The sequence below is a fragment of the Ambystoma mexicanum genome, chromosome 5p (assembly GCF_040938575.1).
Source record: "Ambystoma mexicanum isolate Mex_15411 chromosome 5p, UKY_AmexF1_1, whole genome shotgun sequence".
Classification (NCBI taxonomy): domain Eukaryota; kingdom Metazoa; phylum Chordata; class Amphibia; order Caudata; family Ambystomatidae; genus Ambystoma; species Ambystoma mexicanum.
The window spans coordinates 791,972,905-791,994,291 of record NC_090930.1 but is presented as its reverse complement, the minus strand read 5'-3'; the positions used below and the strand labels follow the sequence as shown (position 1 = coordinate 791,994,291).

Genomic DNA, 21,387 nt, shown 5'->3' with positions numbered 1-21,387 from the left:
AGAAAATATAAGCAGTAGAAAATCTGCTTATATTTTAGAGAGCCGGCGCGCCTCCCCCACTCCCCAAAGCCTTTGGGCCTCCTAGTGGGGACCAACCCCTAGGTGGAGGGGCCGAGAAACAATATATTTACTCAAGGGGGGCTTGGTATGAAGATTGGCCCTAGATACGGGTTGACCGTTTTCGCTACTTGGGGCTGAATATAGTTATGTGTATTCTAGGTGGCATTTTATTCTAGTTTCTACTTTATAATCATGTCAATATATTCATGTCTGATAATGTTTCCGCTCTCCCCGTTTGCATCATGTGGTTCTTTAAGCACATTTAAGCTTACCCTAAATTGGCAGCAGTGCTATGTAAAATATGCAAGAAAATAGAAACGAATGCCATTTTGCGGCCTCAAATGCCCTGCGCCAGTGCCTTCAGGTCAGACATGTACCCAGTCATTGATGTGTCCACTTCATGCATCAGAGGTACCGCCAGCGTCAGCGAGTTGTCGTGTAGCGATTCTGCGCGCTCAAGGTTTCCGCTATTAGAGAAAACAACAAAGTACATTAGTCAGGGCAACATTCATCATTGCTCATACGTGGAAGAGAACCAGATCATGCGAACAGATTCAAGCATGAAGTACATTAGTCACAGTAACAGTTATCATTGCTCATACATGGCTGAGAAGCAGAACATGCGAAAGGATTCCACAGATTCGAACATAAACTACATTGGTCACGGCAACATTTATCATTGCACATGCATGCAAGCAAGTGAACCAGATCATATCAAATGTCAAATGGTGCCACAGATTGAAACATTTTAACTAGAGACCATGTTGGGTGCATTTCTGCTTAAAGAATGATGTTAAGTAGAACAAATAATCGTTCTCCAGGTAAAACGAAGACTAACTAATGCAATACATATTGAAAGAGCAAATGCAGGACCAGAATAATACATTACAATCAGTTGACGCTCAAGAAAAGAGTTATGGGAAGCAAGAAGAAACTCTACAAATTGGTCAATGGAACAAGACAAATGAAAGAGCAATACCTCGAACCAACAAAGAAGGTGAACTGCACCTTTAAATTGTGAAAGTAGCTAGCAGAGGAGAAATTGCATGATAGGGCAAACGGAGGGTAAGAAAGCAAGGTAAGAGTATCCACATGTAAAAAGAAGCTGAGTCAGCTATCCTAGATCCTAGAGTTGCCAGGCAACCAGGTAAGGTGTTCACCAAAGCACTAACCAAGATCCTAGAGTTGCCAGTGACCCAGGTGAAACACATGTACTGCACAGTCTGCATTATAAAAGATTCTGCCTCCCATTACTGCGACCAAGCGGAGCAAGAGTTGCAGGGGTTTCCCCCATTCCCGTTCGTCGATGTAATGGGAGTGTGAGGTTGGGGGGGTGTACCCTGCATACCACTGTGGTAAGCGGGGGACAAGAAAGTAAAAAAAAAAAGATAAAGGACCCTGCGGCGTAAGCTCAGACCCACATAAGTGGGAGGAACTGATGACGCAGGGATAGTGGGGAGTTGGTGGCCCACACAGAAGTGGGCTGCCATAAAAGTAAATGGGGGTGGGTAGGGGAATGCGGATCGGGGCATGCAGGCAAAAGTGATCTATCAGATCACTGTGCTGCGCCGTAATTGGAGTCGTCATTTTCATCAGCAAAATTATGAGTGGCGCAGTGATCACATAAATCCGACCCAGGTCATGTGTACCAAAGCATTAACCTAGATTCTAGTGTTGCCGACGAACTAGGTCAGGTGTTCCCAATGAACTAACCGACCTAGAGCTAGCAATGAACTAGTTCAGGTGTTCCCCGAAGCACTAACCTAGATCCCAGAGTTTCCAGGGAACTAGGTCAGGTGTTCACGAAAGTGCTAACTTGGATCCTAGAGTTGCCAGATAACTAGGCCAGGTGTTCCACAAAACACTAACCTAGAGCCTAGAGATGCCAACTAACTAGGTCAACTAACTAGGTCAGGTGTTTTCGAATGAAGTAAAATATATCCTAGAGCTAGCAATTAACTAGGTCAGGTGTTCCCCAAAGCACTAACCTAGATCCCAGAGTTGCCAGGAAACTATGTCAGGTGTTCCCCAAAGCACTAACCTGGCTCCTAGAGTTGCCTGGGAACCAGGTCAGTTGTTCTCCAAATCAGTAACATAGATCATACAGTTGTCAGGGAACCAAGTATGGTGTTCACCAAAGCACTAACCTATAACCTAGAGTTGCCAGTGGCCAGGTCAGGTGTTTGCCAAAGCGGTAACCTAGATCATAGTGTTGCCAATGAACTAGGTCAGGTGTTTCCCAATGAACAAACCTAGATGCTAGAGTTGACCATGGACTAGTTCAGGTGTTCCCCAAAGCACTAACCTTGAGCCTAGTAATTCCAACTAACTAGGTCAGGTGTTCCTCAAAGCACCAACCTAGAGCCTAGAGTTGCCAACTAACTAGGTCAGGTGTATCCCAATGAACTAACCTAGATCCTAGAGTTAGCAATGAACTATGTAGGGTGTTCCCCAAAGCACTAATCTAGATCCCAGAGTTGCCAGGAAACTAAATCGGGTGTTCCCCAAAGCACTAACCTGGCTCCTAGAGTTGCCTAGGAACCAGGTAAATTTTTCCCCAAATCAGTAACATAGATCACACCATTTCCAGGGAACCAGGCAAGGTGTTCACCAAACCACTAACCTAAATAGATCCTAGAGTTGCCAGTGACCGAGGTCAGGTGTTCACCAAAACACTAACCTAGGTCAGGTGTTCCCCAAAGCACTAACCTGGATCCCAGAGTTGCCAGGGAACTAAGTCAGGTGTTCACCAAAGCACTAACTTAGATCCTAGAGTTGACAGGGAACTAGGCCAGGTGTTCCCCAAAGCACTAAACTAGAGCCTAGAGTTACTTACTAACTAGGTCAGGTGATCCCCAAAGCACTAACCGAGATCCTAGAGTTGCCAACTAGCGGGATCAGGTGTTCCCCAAAGCACTAACCGAGATCCTAGAGTTGCCAACTAACAAGGTCAGGTGTTCCCCAAAGCACTAACCTAGATGCCAGAGTTGCCAGGGGACGAGGTCAGGTGTTCATCAAAGTACTAACTTAGATCCTAGAGTTGACAGGGAACTGGGCCGGTTGTTCCCCAAAGCACTAACCTAGAGCCGACAGTTGCCAACTAACTAGGTCAGGTGTTCCCCAAAGCCCAAACCTAGAACCTATATTTGCTAGGGAAGTAGGTGAATTTATGTGATCACTGCGCCACCCATAATGTTGACTATTAAATTGCTGACTCCCGTTATGACACGGCGCAGTGATCACTTAGATCACTGTACCTTGCATCCCCATAACCGCCTCCCCCCTATATCCTTACCTTTTTCGGCAGCACACCATGAAGTGTGCCACTGTCTCTTCTCCGACCCTGCAGTGTCAGTTCTCGCCCATTAATGTGGGTCTGGAGGACTGGCATTACAGGGTCCTTTTTTCCTTTTTTTCTTTATTGTCCCCTGCTACCATCTAAAAGAAGCGTGGGACACCCCTGCAACCCCTGAACCCCATTACACGGATAAAGGGGAGCAGGGGACTCCCACGCAACTCATGCTCCCATTAGTCGGTGTAGTGGGGGTCGTCATGTTATTACCACGCAAAGGCACAGTAATTATCATGTCGCAATTTTCGAGGCAACATGTCTGTATTATTTCAAGTAGGTCAGGTGTTACCCAAAGCACTCAACGAAATTAAATTGCTAACAAATAACTGTTCACAACAGAAGCGCCAACCGACTGGGGAAGTCTAAGGGCCTGATTTACAAGAAATTGTCAATGGGGCTGTCTCCATTTTAAAAATGTGGGTAAATCAGGCCTTGACTGTGTTAAGTGGCAGTGCTTCAGAATGACATTGCCCTGAGTTTTTTGTAGATTTACTGAAACTAATTATTGGAAGTTCCTTGTACATGTCTGATGAAGGAATGCCGGATATGGGTTGGGTACTGCTGGACTGCTTAACAAAATATAGCTGTCTGATCTAGGCAATGCATACGTTATGTTAAATCGTGTGTATGCGTGTGTGGTGTGTAGTTTCTGACAGCTGTTGATGTTCATCCATCTACAACTTTGAAATACACTATGGGCCTCATTACGACCCAGGCGGTAAGTTACCGCCTGGGTCGTACCTTTACCACCATGGCGTAAACTACGTTTACGCCATGGTTGTTGGCGGACTTACCGCCCCATTCCGAGGTGAGTGGGGCGGAAGGTCCCCATTAACCCATTTACCCTTCCCCATTCCCATTTTTGCCCCATAGGGCATAATGGGAGTGGGGAAGGCGTTAATTACGCCACCGTAAATTACGGTGGCGTAATTAACAACAAGGTCCCTTAGCGCCATGGATTTTAACACCTGCGTGTTAAAACCTCCATGGCGCTAAGGGACCTCGGAATCAGGCGGTAAGGGTCGGCGCTGTTTACGCCACGGTAAACCCCTTACCGCCTGGGTCCTAATGAGGCCCTATATATATTGTAATGTACACAACACTACGTATGCCATTCACGTACAGTTGTGGTGTGGATATGTTTCTAAACGCCACGTGCACATAATGCACGCAATCCATTCACCAGAGATGCTTTTGGCTTTAAAAAGGATATTTGATAAGGTTTTTTCAACCTGCTGTACCTTCCAGGTCCTGGGCTGGTACACTCATACACATGTTTCTTCCGCCAGACCCAGCTGGGCATGCATGTGGTGCTCAGATAAGTGCGAGCTTGCTCATGCTGACTTTCCGAATCTAGAAAAACAAGCCACCCCCTTGTGAGTATTGCGATTTCCAGCGAGTCCAGGGCCAGGTAAGGAGTCTCCTGACCCCCACCTCCCCAAAAAAAAGCAATATCACTTTGTAAAGGTGCTTAAAATCACCATAGCGCACTCGGCGCTTGGTCCCTCTCCCCCTTCCCACCCCTACCTGGTTTCCCTCTGCCAGCCTCCCCTTGTCCCCATTGGTCCGTTTTTTTGTATAAAAAAAAGAAGAAAAAAAAAGGAAACAGAGGCCGTGGTGAGGGTCTGCTGTAGGCAGACCCCACCATTTCCAGCGAGGCCAGGGCCAGGTAAGGAGTCTCCTGACCCCCACCTCCCGCATAAAAAGCAATATCACTTTGTAAAGGTGCTTAAAAGCACCATAGCGCACTCGGCGCTTGGTCCCTCTCCCCCTTCCCACCCCTTCCTGGTTTCCCTCTGCCCGCCTCCCAACACTCCCACTCCATCCGGATTGGTTCACATACCCCACATCAAGGACACCCTAGGGCAGCCCTCTGCCCGGCAGCCCTGCGGTGAAGGACCCCGAGGCAAAGGACAACCCCAAGATGTGTCTGCAGTTGTCCGCAGGGGACGCCAAGGAAGCCAGCAGCTAACAGACACCAACAAAAACCGTGAGTGTGGCATGGGTGGGGAGAAGAGCAATCACTCTACTCCTGAAAACCCCTGCCACTCTATCTTGCCTCCCTTCTTAGCATGTCCACACTTAGATAGAATTGTGAATGTTGGCATTTCCATACTTAGATAGAATTGTGAATGTTGGCATGTCCACACTTAGATAGAATTGTGAATGTTGGCATGTCCACACTTAGATAGAATTGTGAACACTAGCCTGCATCACATCTAGATAGAATCGTGAATATTAGCATGTCCACACTTAGATAGAATCGTGAATATTAGCATGTCCACACTTAGATAGACTTGTGAATATTAGCATGTCCACACTTAGATAGAATTGTGAATATTAGCATGTCCACTCTTAGAATTGTGAATGTTGGCATGTCCACACCTAGATAGAATTGTGAACACTAGCCTGCATCACATCTAGATAGAATCGTGAATATTAGCATGTCCACACTTAGATAGAATCGTGAATATTAGCATGTCCATACTTAGATAGAATTGTGAATATTAGCATGTCCACACTTAGGTAGAACTGTGAACATTAGCATGTCCATACTTATATAGAATTGTGAATATTAGCATGTCCACACCTAGAATTGTGAATGTTGGCATGTCCACACCTAGATAGAATGGTGAACATTGGCCTGCGTCGCATCTAGAGAGTTGTGAATATTAGCATGTCCACACTTAGGTAGAACTGTGAACATTAGCATGTCCACACCTAGATAGAATTCTGAACAGTGGCCTGCGCCGCATCTAGATAGGATTGTGAATGTTGGCATGCCCACACCTAGATAGAATTCTGAACAATGGCCTGCGCCGCTTCTAGATAGGATTGTGAAGGCCAACAAGTGCCACGCTTAAACAATACTGTGAATGTTAGCATGCTAAAGGTCAGGTAACCCACTAACCAATATAACCTCAAACTCTGCATACTTATCTCACTCAAAAACTCACACAACCATCTCTCGCACCACAAGCCGCAAGCCGCACGCACTTCACAACACTGCAACAACACATAAGCCGGAGCAACAGCACACGCGGACTGACACCGATCCAATACCCGCACCAAAGCTCAGCATCCGGTGTATACCGAGTTGAAGCTGCCAACAGAACACCACTCCTCTCACTATCCTACTCCCTCTTCACCTTACTAACCCACGCATCCCCCTTATCGTTTACAGATCCGCCAGAGCGCCTGGGGACCAATTCCGTTGGTGACGGTGCGCGGTACAAATACCTTTAACATTTAACATTTCATGGGCGGTCCTTTCCCCGCAGCTCTTGGAGCCCCGCTTTTCCAAGGCCTCCCAGAATGTGTGCGCGCCTTATGAATGCATATCTTCGTTAATTAATCACACGCAAGTCAGACGTGCACATGCTCATTGCACATCTGTTTTATGTACGCATGTGCACAGAACGTATTTTTCCAAGAAACGTGCGAAGGTCAGATGATGTGCCCCTATTTGTGAGGGGGGGCGGCAGGGCCATTTATGCCGATTCTATCCAATAATATCTATACATGGGCAGAGCAGAAGAAGTGCTCCTGTACTTGGCCGTGTTACTCCTGAGTCACGTGCCATGCATGTAATAAAAAGAGAAGTCAGGCAGGACGACCAATTGGCAACCTATTGAAGGGGCATATCTTTTTTGCAGTCATTTCACAAAACTATGCATATTTTGAAGCTGCGGGTGCTGCTGCGCAGACTGGAGAACCGAATAAACACAAAGGGCCCATCTATTGCAGTGACAGTTGCAGAAAATGGGGAAAAATCATGATGTATCCGGATGAAAAGATGTTTGGCGCTTGGGCAGAGTGTCGCTGATACTATTCATGCAGCCCGTCGCGTGCCAGGTCCCACGTGGGGCCTCTTCACAGGTGATGGCACGTGGGAAGGGAAGCTGTAACAACAGATATTGCTGACTGTACACATCGCAGCCTCCTGTTAAACAAAATGCACTTTGAAGCGACTGCCAATAAACAATGGCACGTGCCAGAGAAACAGCTTCAGCTCTCCTCCCACTGGGAGCACGCACTCGTCCTTCCCGTGTGCACCGAGGTCCCCTCTCATTGGCTGGTGGTCCCCTCTCATTGGCTGGTGGATTACAAACAGCAGGTGGAAAGAAAACAATCCCGCCACTGCCTGCAGGCACTGCACCACTCCACCACTCCACCCCTCTACAGAGGACTTGCTCTATCTCTCCACTCTGTGCTGCTCCAATAAACTAGAGGCTCCGAAAAAAAATATCTGGGGCGTATACAGAAACTTAGCAAGTACATGTATGCCCAGTACAAGCGCAAAAAACACTGCATTCATGCACACAGAAAATCCGTCCTAGTGCAAATCAGCATTCTGTATTAGTCCTAGGGAAAACGTTTCCTGGGGCAAGAAAATGCATTGAAAGAATAGGCCTATGCAATAAGGCAATTTCTTCCCTTGTGCTAATACCGTGCCTAAGTGCACTTTCACCTGTGCAAGGTTTCTGTAATTACTCCCCCTGGAATGTGCTGTCGAGGATGGACGGATGAATCTGTTCATTTGTTATGAAGTGCTAAAGCCAGGAGGACTCGTAAGCTCAAAAAAGAGAACCGTGGATTGTCTCTCAAAGAAGTTTATTCCAACTAACTTAATCTTCAGCTATTTATAAGACAATTTATTGTAATAATAGAAGATGTTTATAACTTGCATTAAACCTTTATACGTTATAAGAACTGTAATAATGATGAGGCTTACTGCCCAGTTCAAAGGTACTCAGTTCATCAACATTAGAAGGATGAAAGGCTGAGTCTGTCCTGCCAGTATTCTGATGTGTAGTCTGGCTCCATGTCACAGCGTTTTAACATGTGAGCTATCTCTCGGACGGGACTGACATGTGGCTCATTTGTAAATTCTCACATTTTTCACAGAGAAGGAAACTGAGGCCTAGAGAGATGAAGTTAGAATTTCACAACGTGGCCAAGTAGTTAAACACGAATTACACCTTCACCCAGCTTCCTCGTTCCAGTCCTTAATTACTTCATTGAGGCGTAGTCTCTCCTAACAGAGATCCAAACCACCCTTTCCCACATCAACATGGAGGATCAAATCGACTTGACCTAGTCCTTCCTCCATGTTTATATATGTTAGGTACTTTTTCAAATCCCTCTACAAGTCTCCTCCCACCACTACCCTCAGCCTGACTTTACCCAAGCTCCACAGTCAGGGCTGGGAGGGAGGGAATGAGGACTGTGACAAGGAAGATGCTGACTCAGAGTAATGAAGATTACCAGTAAGTAATTTGACCATTTGATCTCCTGAATGCACAGTCAGCGATTTGCCATAATGACCACATGCACACTGGTCAGAATTTAGAGAAAGAGGCACCAACCAGACATGTTATCAAAATGCACTGACACTTGACTGTGGCCAAATCTGTCAAATGCACCTTTCCACTGGGCGCCCCCGGTAAAATGTTGAATCTGTCTCTGGTAACGTAACTGGCTCTCATGAAACTAAGTTAAAGACTGCTACCAACACTAGGACCTCAGCCTGTGCTCACTTGTAGCAGACTTGCCTGTACCGTAGTCCCTGGAGCCTGGCAGCAGTCCTCATTAAGAGTTCCATCACCAGGACCATAGAAACAACATACATGCTTGGGTAGACACTGCTACTCACTCATCCACCTCACCCAGAACCAGCACCATGAAAATGACAATAAAAATACAACCCCAAATAGAACCACCTACGCTTCTTTGATGCAAAAATCAATAGTTTCTCAATGCTCTCTCACCTGCCACCAGATGAGTTCACACAGAGGGAAAAGGGACAAAACGTAAGCCAACCCATGACCAGAACACTACAAACTAACAGACCAAGCCAGGCCACCATAGCAGAAGTCTCCCAAAGTCGAGACAGGAAATCGGTTACGTAAAAATACAGGAAACCAGAGCACAAGACAACAGCAGACCAAGCCACGCTACCGTAGCAGAACTCTCCCAAGTTCGAGACAGGAAACCAGATACATAAAAAGACAGGAAACTAGGACACAAGACAACATCAGACCAATACACCCCACCAGAGCAGAACTCTCCCAAAGGAGAGACAGGAAACAAGATCCAAAAAAACCCAGGAAAACAGGACACAAGACAACATCAGACAAAGCCATGCCACCAGAGCAGAACTCTTCCAAAGGCCATTAATAATACTGATACCCCGCCCCCCCCAAAAAGAAGTCAAATAAAATCAAGTTATTAGAAACAGGGCAAAACAACCAATGGAGGGCACATGGAAAAAGCAAGTCTTGCTCAAGCTGGGAAGCGGGGATGGTGGGTGCGCAAGCTATTTCCCATAGTATGAGTTATACATTGTGGTTCAAACATAACCTGCCAGCAGGCATTTGTGCTAGAAGGGGCAACTGCAAATAGCTACTCGTTGGCCCCCATTTAATATCATTTCACTACTTTGTGGGTGGAAGTGTGGGTCAATTGAGGCCTGAATGAAGCCTCAGGGGGTGTCCTCCACATTTTGGGGTAAAATATAGCCCCTGAATGTCAGGAATAAAGAGGCCATGCCAGGCCAGTATTTAAGAGTGAAGATTGGAAAATACAGGCCAGTCCAAAACACTTATTTTTCCAACTTAAGGCGCAGTGACATGGAATGAAATGGGCCAAGTTAAATTCTACTAAAACTGACAAGTGTGCAAGTGGAGAAAGACACTTACTTTCACAAATGAACTGACATTAAATGCAAAGGCCTACTTGGATTATTAAAGGGGACATTGGTTTACATGGTAAATGATGGCCTGTGCGTGGACAATACTGAAGGGATACTCATGTCGTTTCAACTGTTAAATTAAAGAAATATATTAACATGGATAGATTTAAAAACTTGCAGCAGTGCACATGGGATGAAAAGAGTCAATTATGCATTTGGAGGCTAAACAGGAGGGATGATGCCTTTCATTTAAGAAATAGAGTTGAAGGACAGATTGCATTCATCAAGAAGAAAAATACTTAATTTCAGCATATGAAATGACAGCATGGACAAAGAAGGTCCTATTTTGTTTGGTGTAGATTTGCATATTACTTCCTGGTGTAGCTATGGCCTATCTTTGTGGATAGAGTGAACTTATTTCTGTTTATACAGTATGTAAAGAAAGATTGTATCTATTAACAACATGCCTACATGTAATCCGAAATGCAACATGTTAAACATACAGTGCCAATGGAAAATGTTATTCCTTTAGGACCACTCAGGTAACTGGCTGCTGTTGTTTTTCTCCACTGAGCTGCTAGGCCTCTGGAATTGTGACCCCTGATCTTTGGGGGCTGGGTTCACCAAGGCAACTGGCCTGTAAGTTCAGTAAAAATATAAAGAAAAACAAAACAAAGCCAGAGATCTAAACTATGGCTGATGTAGATAAAGCCAACCAACAGAAGCAACCTTATGGTTAAATATTCACAGAAAAAGTGCATTGGCTCTGAACAAACCCTTTGAAAATCTGAACTCAGGAACTTTGGGAAAGGACTCCAAGAGAAGAATGTCTGGTTGACAAATTAAAAACTAAGATAAACAAATAAGTAGATTTATACCATGGAAGGTACAGATAGCATGGCCAACAGAAATGACCTTTAAGGTCAGACTCCACATAAAAAGTTAATTAAGCTCCAGGCAAGTCTTCTTAGAAGACTAGGAGAAAAGGTTAAGATAAACATGGCTAAACCAGCCATATGGTTGGTCACATGTTTTAAGGGAAATGGAAACTGTTTGGGTCTGATCTCAATGGAAACTGGGGGCCATGTTATGCCCTGCAATTGATTAAACATTGAACACATGTTTTCTTAACTAAAAAGTGCAGTGGGTGTCCCACAAAGCTCAATTTTGGCTTATATTAAACAGAGCAAAGAACCCACCCAGACCCTGAAAAACAGAATGTGTGTGATGTACACAAACTCAGTTATGGGAAAAATTATGAATCTGCCATTTTCATACACCTGAGAAATGGGAAAGTTAGCAAAGGTATAGACCATGAAAGCAAGGTTTAAATTGGATATGGTCCGATTTTTTGCTGTTTTGGTGCAGCAGAAAGCCGCGAAAAATGGTAGCTCTGCCAAGGGAGGGCATGCCAAAACAAAATTAGTATTGTCTGACTCGCCATAATATATAGAATTCAAAAATATCTATATTCATGTGATTATCTGAAAGACCAAGGGAGTTGTCACATTATGAGTTTTTTCAGAACGCAAAATGTGAAACTCTCTGTCATTTTGAAATGATGCATCTTTTCTTTTTCTCAGCCTACATCATACACTCCTCTCAATTCCTGGTCCTATCAGCAGGCAGGGGGTGTGGTGGAGGGTGGTGAAGGGAGTGAGCTAGCCAATTCTGACCGTGGGAATTATGACAAGGTTGGAGTGTATCCATGCTATAAGAGGGCAGGTTTGCATCAGAACAGGGCTTTTTTACTTGATTCTGGCAGATAACCTGCTGCTGAACTATAGTGAGTTCAGCAAGGCCATCAGGGTAAACCTTGCATGGAAACCTGGGAGCCCTACCAGCGAGAGGCCTATCTGGAGGGGCCTTGCTTTGGGAGAAGCCTGGTGTTAGCTGCCTTCCAAAAGGGCCTTCCAAAGGTGGGTCCTAAAAATCTGCCTGGCCTCCTGAGCAAAGAGCAGAGAGCTCTCATGTAAGGCGATATCCCAAAGCCATCAACTGTGTGAGGAGACACCTGTCTCTATCCCATTCCACGAGTGGGTAAAAGGGAGGGGTGAAACTGGGTAGGCCTTTTGCACACTGTATTAAATCTCATTCAAGTTATTTCCATATAGACCACCACCATCTCTATTGAAAGTGAATTGTGTTGGGAATAGCCCACCTTCATCCTTTTCATTAAATTGTGGGAATGGGGAGACACTGTGTTGATGCTTAGCAAATTTGATTTAAGTAAATCAATTAATTCCTCTATAGAAAATCACGGGATGAGTATTGTTAAAATTCAAAACTAACCAAGCCAATGCCCTGTGTGCTAGAGCTGGTATAGCCCATAAACACTTGGTAGACTGTCTTCTGAAACCAGTGGCGTAACACAAGATGTGGGGGCCCCCCTGCGAGCCATGCTGAGGGGGCCCCCCAACTCAGCAACACATCAAGGGTCGCGTCACTCTCTGGGCCAGCCTAGATTATCACACTTGCGCAATGCACACAAACGTGCTGCTGAATGGATATGCCGCACACTGCACTAGGAGAATGATATACATATGTCTTTTAATATAACATACAGCACACTGTCTGAGAAAAATTGGCTAAAAGGCCAGAGTGTTTGCAATTGTTTTGTAGGGTAATACCAATCCAATAGATGCAAGTCACCAACAGAGCACAGGAACATTAAAGCTTTGCTATTAAAAATGCCATGCCACAATGAAAACATGTCCAACTGGCTGCACAAGGTAGACCAGTGTTGACATGTAATAACAATATATTAAAGCTTGCCAGGCCACATTTAGACATATCTAGACTGGTTGCACCAAAATGGCAGTCAAAGCAATAACACTCATCAAGAATAGAACACACATTCAAGCCTGTGTCTCTGTGGCCTCTAACAACACGGCCAAACTCTTTAAAATCTGAAAAGAACTGGTCATTCCTGTTGAGGTCTTTACATCTCCTGTTCCCTCCCAGGCCCTCTGTATGGCTCTGTCATCTCACTTCTACGCTAAAACTCAGGACATCCTGTCCTCCATCTCCTCTTCCTCTCCCTCTTCCTCTCTCGGACCCCCTTTGGCCATCTCTACCTCTCTTCCTCCTTTCTCCTCTTTCTCTCTGACAACACCTGAGGAGGTTTCTAGACAAGTCCGATCTATGAAAGTGTCATCCAAACAGGTGCTCTCCTGCTCCACCAGAACCATCAAGAACCATATTGACACCCTCGCTCCAGCCTTGACCGATTTCTGTAATCACTCTTTCCCCTCTCCCGTTAAGCACTCCCTTATGCACCCACTCCTCAAGAAGCTTTCTGCCGATCCTGCTGCCCGGCAAACTATCGCCCAATCTCCATCACCCCTTTCCTGGGCAAACTGTTGAAAAAGCTGGCCATCTCCCAGCTTACTCTCCACACGGAGTCTGTTGGTTGTCTCCATGACCATCAGTCTGGCTTCAGTGCCAGAGACACGGAAACTGCTGTCCTGAACACCTGTGAAGTTCTGCTCTCTAACCTTGATTCCAGCATTCCATCTGTCCTCATCCTCCTTGATCTTTCCTGTGCTTTCGACACGGTCAACCATGCCATCCTGATCAATCCTGATCAATCAACTCCATGAGAACCTGGGCATCACGGATCAGGCGCTTGAGTGGCTGACCTCCTTCCTCTTGGACTGCCCCTCCCAGGTCCAACTTGGTCCCTTTCTCCCTGCTCCATCCTCTCACTCTGGTTTTTCAACCTCTATGTGGCCCCTTTGACCCACCTGATCTCTACATTCTCCTCTAACTTTCAGTGTTATGCGGATGACACTCCGCTTTCCTTCAGGCTCCCCTCAGACTCCTCTCATCTCTCGCTCATTCCCGACTGTCTATCCGCGATTCAGGATTGGTGTGCCTCCAACTATCTCTGCCTTAATGTCAGTAAGATGGAGATCCTTCTCATTTGGACTCCTGCCCCTGCTTTTCCTCTCTCACTCTGGCCGCCCGCCTTGGGCCCTCTTCCTTCGCCTTCCTGTGAGGCAAACAACACTGGTGTCATCTTTGACTCCACTCTCTTTCTCTCCTCACATCTCAGATGTTGCCAAGAAGCACTACCAGCTGCTCCTCCTCAAAGGGACTCTTCCCTTTCTCACTTTCCCCCAGAAGCTTACTGTCTGCAGAGCGTTGGTTCTCTCTAGGCTGGACTACTGCAACAGCCTCTTTCTCAATCTGCCGTTCTCTACTATCCAGCCCCTGCAACTAATCCAGAAAAGGACTGCAAGACCTATCCTTGGCCTCAAGCACAGGGATCGTATCTCTCCAGCCCTGAAATCTCTCCACTGGTTCCCAGTTGCTGCAAGTATCAAGTTCAAGATCCTTTGCATTGTCCACAAGGCTTTCTGGGCCCAGGGCCCGCACTACATCCAACGCTCTCTTCCAAAATATATTCCTTCTCAAGCCCTTCGCTCAGCTACCTACAACTCTCTAAGGGTTAGACGCTTCTCCAGGAAGAGATGGGGGGTAGATCTCTATCCTCTACAGGTGCCTCCCTCTGTAATAGCCTCCCTGCACCTCTCAAGCTTTAGCAGACCACCTGAAGTTCTGGAAGCAGCTCAAAACTTTCCTCTTCTCCTCTGCTTTCTCTCTCTCCCTCCCCTGCTGGCCTACCTGACCTACCTGTCTGCTGTACCGACTAGTTGCTTGGCTACCCTCAGAGTCTCACTGAGTCGAGACTCTTTCTTGATCAGTCACCCTTGCACTGCATCTGGTCCTACCATGCACTTAGGGGCTGTAACTGTAACCCTACAGTCCCTTGTTCTGCTTGCACTACCCAGAGCTGTGCTGCCCTGACAGCACTTACTCAGAGCATTGCTGCCCTGTTTTTCCCCTCCCCTCTCCCTTGCACTTCCCCATCCCCTTGCGCTTCTCGTTATCGCACTTGCACGATCTGAATGACACAAGCTCTAGTAAGATCGTCTGTCTTGTCCTCCCTCTATCTTCCATCCCTTGTCTTGTCGCGCCTAGAAACACTTGTGTGCAGGTGCGTTATAAATGACTTATATCATATCATTTGATCACAGATGCCCAGAAAAATATACAATGCTGCAGTAAGAAACGGCTGACTGGCAGCACCCAAATGGCAGTATAGCCAGGTAATTCACTTAGCAGGACTGCTTTATCATAAATGCCCCATTAAAAAAAAGTCATACCAAACTGAGGAATGACTAGACTGGCTGCACCAAAATGCCTCTCTAGCCACTAATACCACATATCATGCCTGCTTAGCCTGGACATGGACAGCCATTATAATTTGTTGTATAATCCTGCCCCCCACACATACCCCCTCCCTCCCACCCCAACCTCCAAAATCAGCTTCTTGGCCCAGAATTACCTCCACGTCCCTCTTCCTTGCCCCAGAGCTTACGGTTGAGGCTCCTTGCCTCATAGGTAAGTACTGGGATGAGGAAGAGTGGGACTAGGAGTAGTGAAGATTACAGGTAGCTAAATCAAGCATTACTTCCATGTACCTCTACCTCATCCCAGTACTTGTGTATGAGTCCCATAGGACTCTAGGGAAATGGGGATTTACAAGCATACCGGCCCCTGACTTCCCGGCCACCGGGATTGTAATCTCCCGGTGTTACTGGGAAGTCAGGCACTGGGAATTCATTGGGGGTCCGGTGGCTACCTGCCGATAGCACCGGCACGGTTACCGCCAGACCCGTAATGAGGCCCATAGACTTTACATATTTGGTAAATGAAAGACCACCCATTATGAGTCCGAGATGATAAGGACATTATAATTTCACACAAAGTTTTACTGGAAACCTCTAAACCTTAAACCGCTGGCCTGCATAGCTTTCCTACTTCTATTGACCTTTCAGTGGATAATTCACAGGTTATGCACCCCCCCCTGACATGGAGAAAACTTGAACTTCTCTACTTCATAACCCTTCCTGGCCCACTCAGCCCAGCCTTCTTCCAAGGTTGAAGAAGTGAGTACCATTACATTGGTTAGTAAGAGCAGCTATTAGTACAACACTTAGAAGCAGAGAAATCCAAAAGAAGCACTAAATAAAAACCTGATTGTATTATTGTTATTATTGCTCCTAATTTTGATTTCAAAATGTGATTTACCCTTCATCAATCGTGCTCCCAAGGAGCAGTGGCAAACCATGTGTAACAGTTATTTAAACGTGTTTTAGTAATGTAAATCGGAAAAAAATTCTTGTGTCATGATTTGTCCTTCCAAAATAACTAATCTGTGACAAAGTACCTCCCACTCATACTAGGTTCACTTATGCCCCTTGGGGTTTGAACCTCTTATATAGCAACATGATCCATCCCAGCACATTTTAGATACTTATTTGGATTTTCTAATCCTACAGAAATCAATTGTCCCATTTCCTGGCTTGAGTAGTAAGCATCAAGCCTTCTGATTCCCACTGAACAGAGTGTACCAGGGGACCATGCGTTTCTATCAGACCTCTACCGTGCCAGTTTTCTGTGCAGTTCTAGACCGGTCTCCCCTGTCATCTTTGCTTTAATAATGACATTGTTCATTCATTTTGTCAAAGGATTGCTGGTGACATTTGGGTCAATGTTCCATTGGCTTAGCCTTTTTCAGAAAGCTTTGCAAATGTCACTGCCGGGTTGGAACACACCTGCCTGTACATTAGTCCTTGCGGAACGAAGTTATAGATGTTTATTCTGAACATTATAGAGGATGGCAAAAGATGACCAACAACTTGTCAATCGTAAGTGCTTCATTGTTGCCTATGTTAGCATCACGTAATGTAATAGCAATCTTCCAACAGTCACATGTTGCTTCCTCATCAGAAGCTTCCTATTTCCTTTATCATCCTGGATCTCAAGGCATTGGTTTGCCTCCTTGCATCAGTGAGGCTTCACAGTGTAAAGAGCCTTCAGACAGAACTTTACATTGGGCTGACAAAGAGACTTTACATGCACTCTATCAAGTGAATGTCAACTGTAAGGGAATAGAAGTAGGAGACTGACACCCAGGTGGCATATTTTTGGTCAAAGACTTTTACTGTAAAATAAAAGAGAAAACTCCTATTACTGAGAAGGGTTTCTCTTTCGCTAACAATACTAAGAATATTGTCAGTCAAAAACAAATAGTCCACTATCATGTGTCCAAAACCTATTTCCTTACCTTACATTTGTACTGAAACTGAAGTGGGGATCTTCTTGGTTCCGAAAAATGACTTATTTACTCAGGGTGTTATCTCTCGTCAAGGGCAGAACAGCAAAACAAAGTCTCAAAAAATTCCTTGGACTGACTCTCCACCAAGACACAAAGTAAACATAGGGCCTCATTACAAGTCCGGCGGTAACCGTGCCGGTAAAACCGGCAGGTTCCCGCCAGACTTGCACATTTTTCCGGCGCCTGACTTCCCGATAACACCGGGGTATTCTGACCCCGGCGTTCCGAGAAGTCAGGCGCCGGAAAATGTTAATCCCCATTCCCATTTGAGTCCCATAGGACTCAATGGGAATGGGGAGCTTGGCAGCACCGGCACCGTTAAGAACGGTGCCGGTGCTTCTGTGAAAATCTGCGGGCGGGTGCTGTTCCGCCCACCAGATCTGACCCTGGCAAGTGGGATGGCACCCGCCCGCAAACCTGTAGGGTGCCAGTCCAGTAACAACAGTGCCGGTAGGCTTACCGGACCGGCACCGTTGTTACCGGACCGGCACACTCGTAATGAGGCCCAAATACTCTTATCGTTACAATGTTCACACCTCCTGGGGGGAATGTTTACATGGTCTTTCTCAGGGTTTCTTAGGATGCCAAGAGAAAATCTCTCCTCTCTTGGCTGTTTGCAAACTGTTCATAAAGCACCAGGTTGTATTACTTCCTTCCGCTGGTTTTTACCAGCAACCTGGTGTTTCACTTGGCCAGGTATTACTTTCACAATGCTCCCAAAACGGTGTCAAGGGAAATGCTTCCTTTCTCTTGCTTTGTTTTTGGACTCACAGTTAACCTGACTCTCTTCACTGTCAGTCACTGTGACTAAGATTGATGAGGATATTTCATTGGGTGCGGGTCCCAGACCTACATGTACAATCCACCTGGTATTCTTTCCTGCCAGAGACTAATATTATGAGGATCAACAAAGATGCTTTTATGGAAACGGGTACAAGACTCGCAGATACAGTCCACCTGGTATACTTTACTTCCAGGTACTACGACTACAATGATTATTCTGGAGGTGTTGCCAATCTACCTGGTATGATTTTCTGCCAGGCACTATTTTTAGGAGGATCAACAAAGATGCGTTTATGGATGCGGCAGACTCTCAAATACACTCCACCTGGTATACTCTCGGGACAGGTACTTTGACAATGATGATTAGTCAAGAGGCTTTGATTGCCTTTGTGGGTGTGGGTCCCAGACATACACCTTCTTCTCTCACCATTCAGTCCACCTGCTCTACCAGTCTGCCAGGTACCGAGACTATGATAATTGGCTTGGATGCTTTCACAACTTCTTATAATCTTTGGGTTGGGGTCCCAGACCCATGACTCTTGTTTCCCTTCAGGTTACCAGATTTTACACCATTGCCTCAAGCCCCTTTCATCTCCCCTCACACTCTATATGGCCTGTGGTGCTCTCAGGGCTTCCGTGATGCTTCTGGCCTAACTTGGTGTTTCTTCGCCAGTCTGCGGTTCCTGTTGTTTGCTATGGTTCCACAAGGGAAATGTCCTTCCGGCAACAGTGCTTCCTGCTCCACATGTTCGCCATCCCAGTGGGGCACCAGGAGCTGCTTCCTCCTCCTTCGTGAAGCAGTACTTCCAAAGACCCTCCTTGTGGTGGCATGCTCCCTTCGCAGCATCGTGGTCTGCCTTCTCTCCAGTGCTTCCTTCTCTGGACTCCTGCTTCCTCCATGGAGGACTCGACATTAGTCAGAGTCCTTACTCAGTTTTTATGCACACATCAAGTCCATATTGACTAGACTGCTCACTTTGGTTCTGCAGGGTACTCCTTAGTACGTTGTGCCTCTTCCTCGTCTCAGTACTAAATGGATCAGTCTCTCAAGAACTAACAGAGTCCATCCTCGTCTTGGTATTAGGAAGTGGAGCTCTATTTGGAGAGTTCTTGCTCTTCCTCATCCCAGTACTTCCTATATTAGAAGTATAAGAGAAACACATGGGAACAGTGGGAATGGTACTGGTATAGGTTGGTGAGGAAGGTGGGGTAGGTTAAGGTGGGTTGTGTGGATACCATGTTCTCCCCAGGTCTGCACTAATCCCATAGGGGGTTTCCCACCCCATGAGATCCATCCGCTGAGTACCACACGAAGGGGGATTATCTGGTAGCGGCCTCACTTCCCTGGCCCCATGGGAAGGGGCTCCCCCTAGGGGAGAAGTGACGACATCCGGGGATTTGTCACACAAGCCATACTCTGAACTGTAGCAATCAGTCAGAGATTGGTGGGTCCAAAGATGGACCCCCTGCACTCCCTTATTGAGCAATATGAGTAGCACCTCTATGATCTTTGGTTCACCTTCAGGAGTGCAACTGAACAGTCAAGGTGGCAGCTCTTTGTGTAGAATATTAGTGAAATACAGTACAACACATTGCACACAGTAAGTAATCTGTTAAGAGTGGATAGGCAAATTCATCTGAAATGAGAAATCACTCACTAAAAATGGCCACTCATGGGAACAAACAGGATTTTCATGCCCTAAATAGTGCTGAGCTTTCAGAAAAGGCAGGTAGTCTCTAATTGCTGCTGATTTGTAACAAACCACACAGCACCGGCCAACAACATTTAGCTGTGTTCTTTGGGTGCTGAAAGTAGAGCTCAAAACCATTTGTAACTCTTGTGGAACAGGCTTTATCTGGTTGCCGATTAAGGTTTCAACCGCTCCTACTCTGAATCTGGTAAGACTGGCAGGTATTGGGGACCAGTGTATTCTAAGTTCATAATGTTTCAGAGGCAATTGGAGAGTGGCTGTCTTTGCACATATGTCTTATGGCTTTTGGGCTTAAAGAAAAACACAAAGAATGCCAGTGCTCCACCGGAAGGGCAAGAACTCTGGGGATTGTTGGTGGCTTAGTAGCATTTGGCAAAGGGGAGGGAGCACTCCGATGGTACCATAGCACTATCCCCTCCAATCAGAGGATGTTCAGAGCGCTAGTTGGGGGGCAATTCAGCAGGTTTGTCAGAGAATCATCTTGTTCTTGTATGAACTAAAGCAGGGTTCTCTTCTATCGGAAATATTTCTAATATTCTGTGCCAGAGAGTCATATTTTAAGGGCCTTTACTTGGTGCAGAATCTCGGTTTATTAAGACAAATGAGAAGCTAGCTCCTTGTGTGCCCTCTGCTGGTGGCGCTCCACATTGGCCTGAGTGAGATAGAATAACTATGCCAGGGGCTGACTAGTTCTTCAGCCTGGGATCTGGATCATAGTACATTCTGGGTGTTTTAATCAAATAGGATTCTGCTGGGACTGTTGCTCTGAAACCACTCCTAAAGTGAAATCAAAGTCTCCCTCTAATGTATTTTGTGCCAAGAAAGTGCCCTTTACTCAATCTGGAGATGTGGATTGTACTGATTGTACATTCAAACCACAACTGCTATTTGCATTCATACGTCTGCCCTTCAGGGTAGAGGTAATTTTTCAAGTTATTTCCCTGGTTAAAGGTCACTACTGGTGGGACTGGGGCTTATGGTCCCCAGAGCTGAATGTCTATCATGGTGCTGCATTGCCATCTGGAATGCTACAGACATGAAGAGAGGCTTAAGCTGTCACTGACACCCCATCTGCATTCATAAAGAGGTTTTGTGGTAGACCAAGGGAGGGCACCGATCTCAGTGGGGTTTCTCCAGGATGTGAGTTTTCTCCAGGACTCAACAATCTTCACTCAAAGCATGCCCTGCCACATAAAGGCGAGCAGTCCATCCCATGCAATTCAACACCCAGCATCAGTGTAAAACATGCACTCCATGTTGGAATTTAGACTGAGGGTGCACAATGCTGGCAACTAAGTAGCTGTTTTGGGGATTGGGGACTTTCTAGATCCACTATGACAATAGCAGTAGCAAGAACATGCTTTAATCTCCAAACTTCCTCAGTGTAACAAATATCTAAAACTAACCAAGAAGCATATTCCCTATGGCGGGAAGAGATTTGTTTATATCTTCTGGCTGGCAGCCTTTACGAGAAACCTCTGGAACTGGCGCATCATGAGTCATGGCAATTAACACTAGGACGTATTACACCCATCCTGCCTTTCCTGCAGATTACACCCAGAGCTCCTAGGGGTAGAGAAGAATCACCCAGTCAAAG

General features: G+C 46.0%; 1 protein-coding gene across 1 annotated transcript in view; it reads right to left on the bottom strand.

Annotated features, from left to right (window-relative positions):
- Positions 1–21,387, bottom strand: part of ITGA9 (integrin subunit alpha 9) — a 1,159,507-nt gene that overhangs the window by 295,115 nt on the left and 843,005 nt on the right. Inside the window, exon 21 of the mRNA XM_069613210.1 lies at positions 438–527. Coding sequence (XP_069469311.1) covers positions 438–527 — 90 coding nt within the window. The remainder of the gene's footprint in view (positions 1–437; positions 528–21,387) is intronic.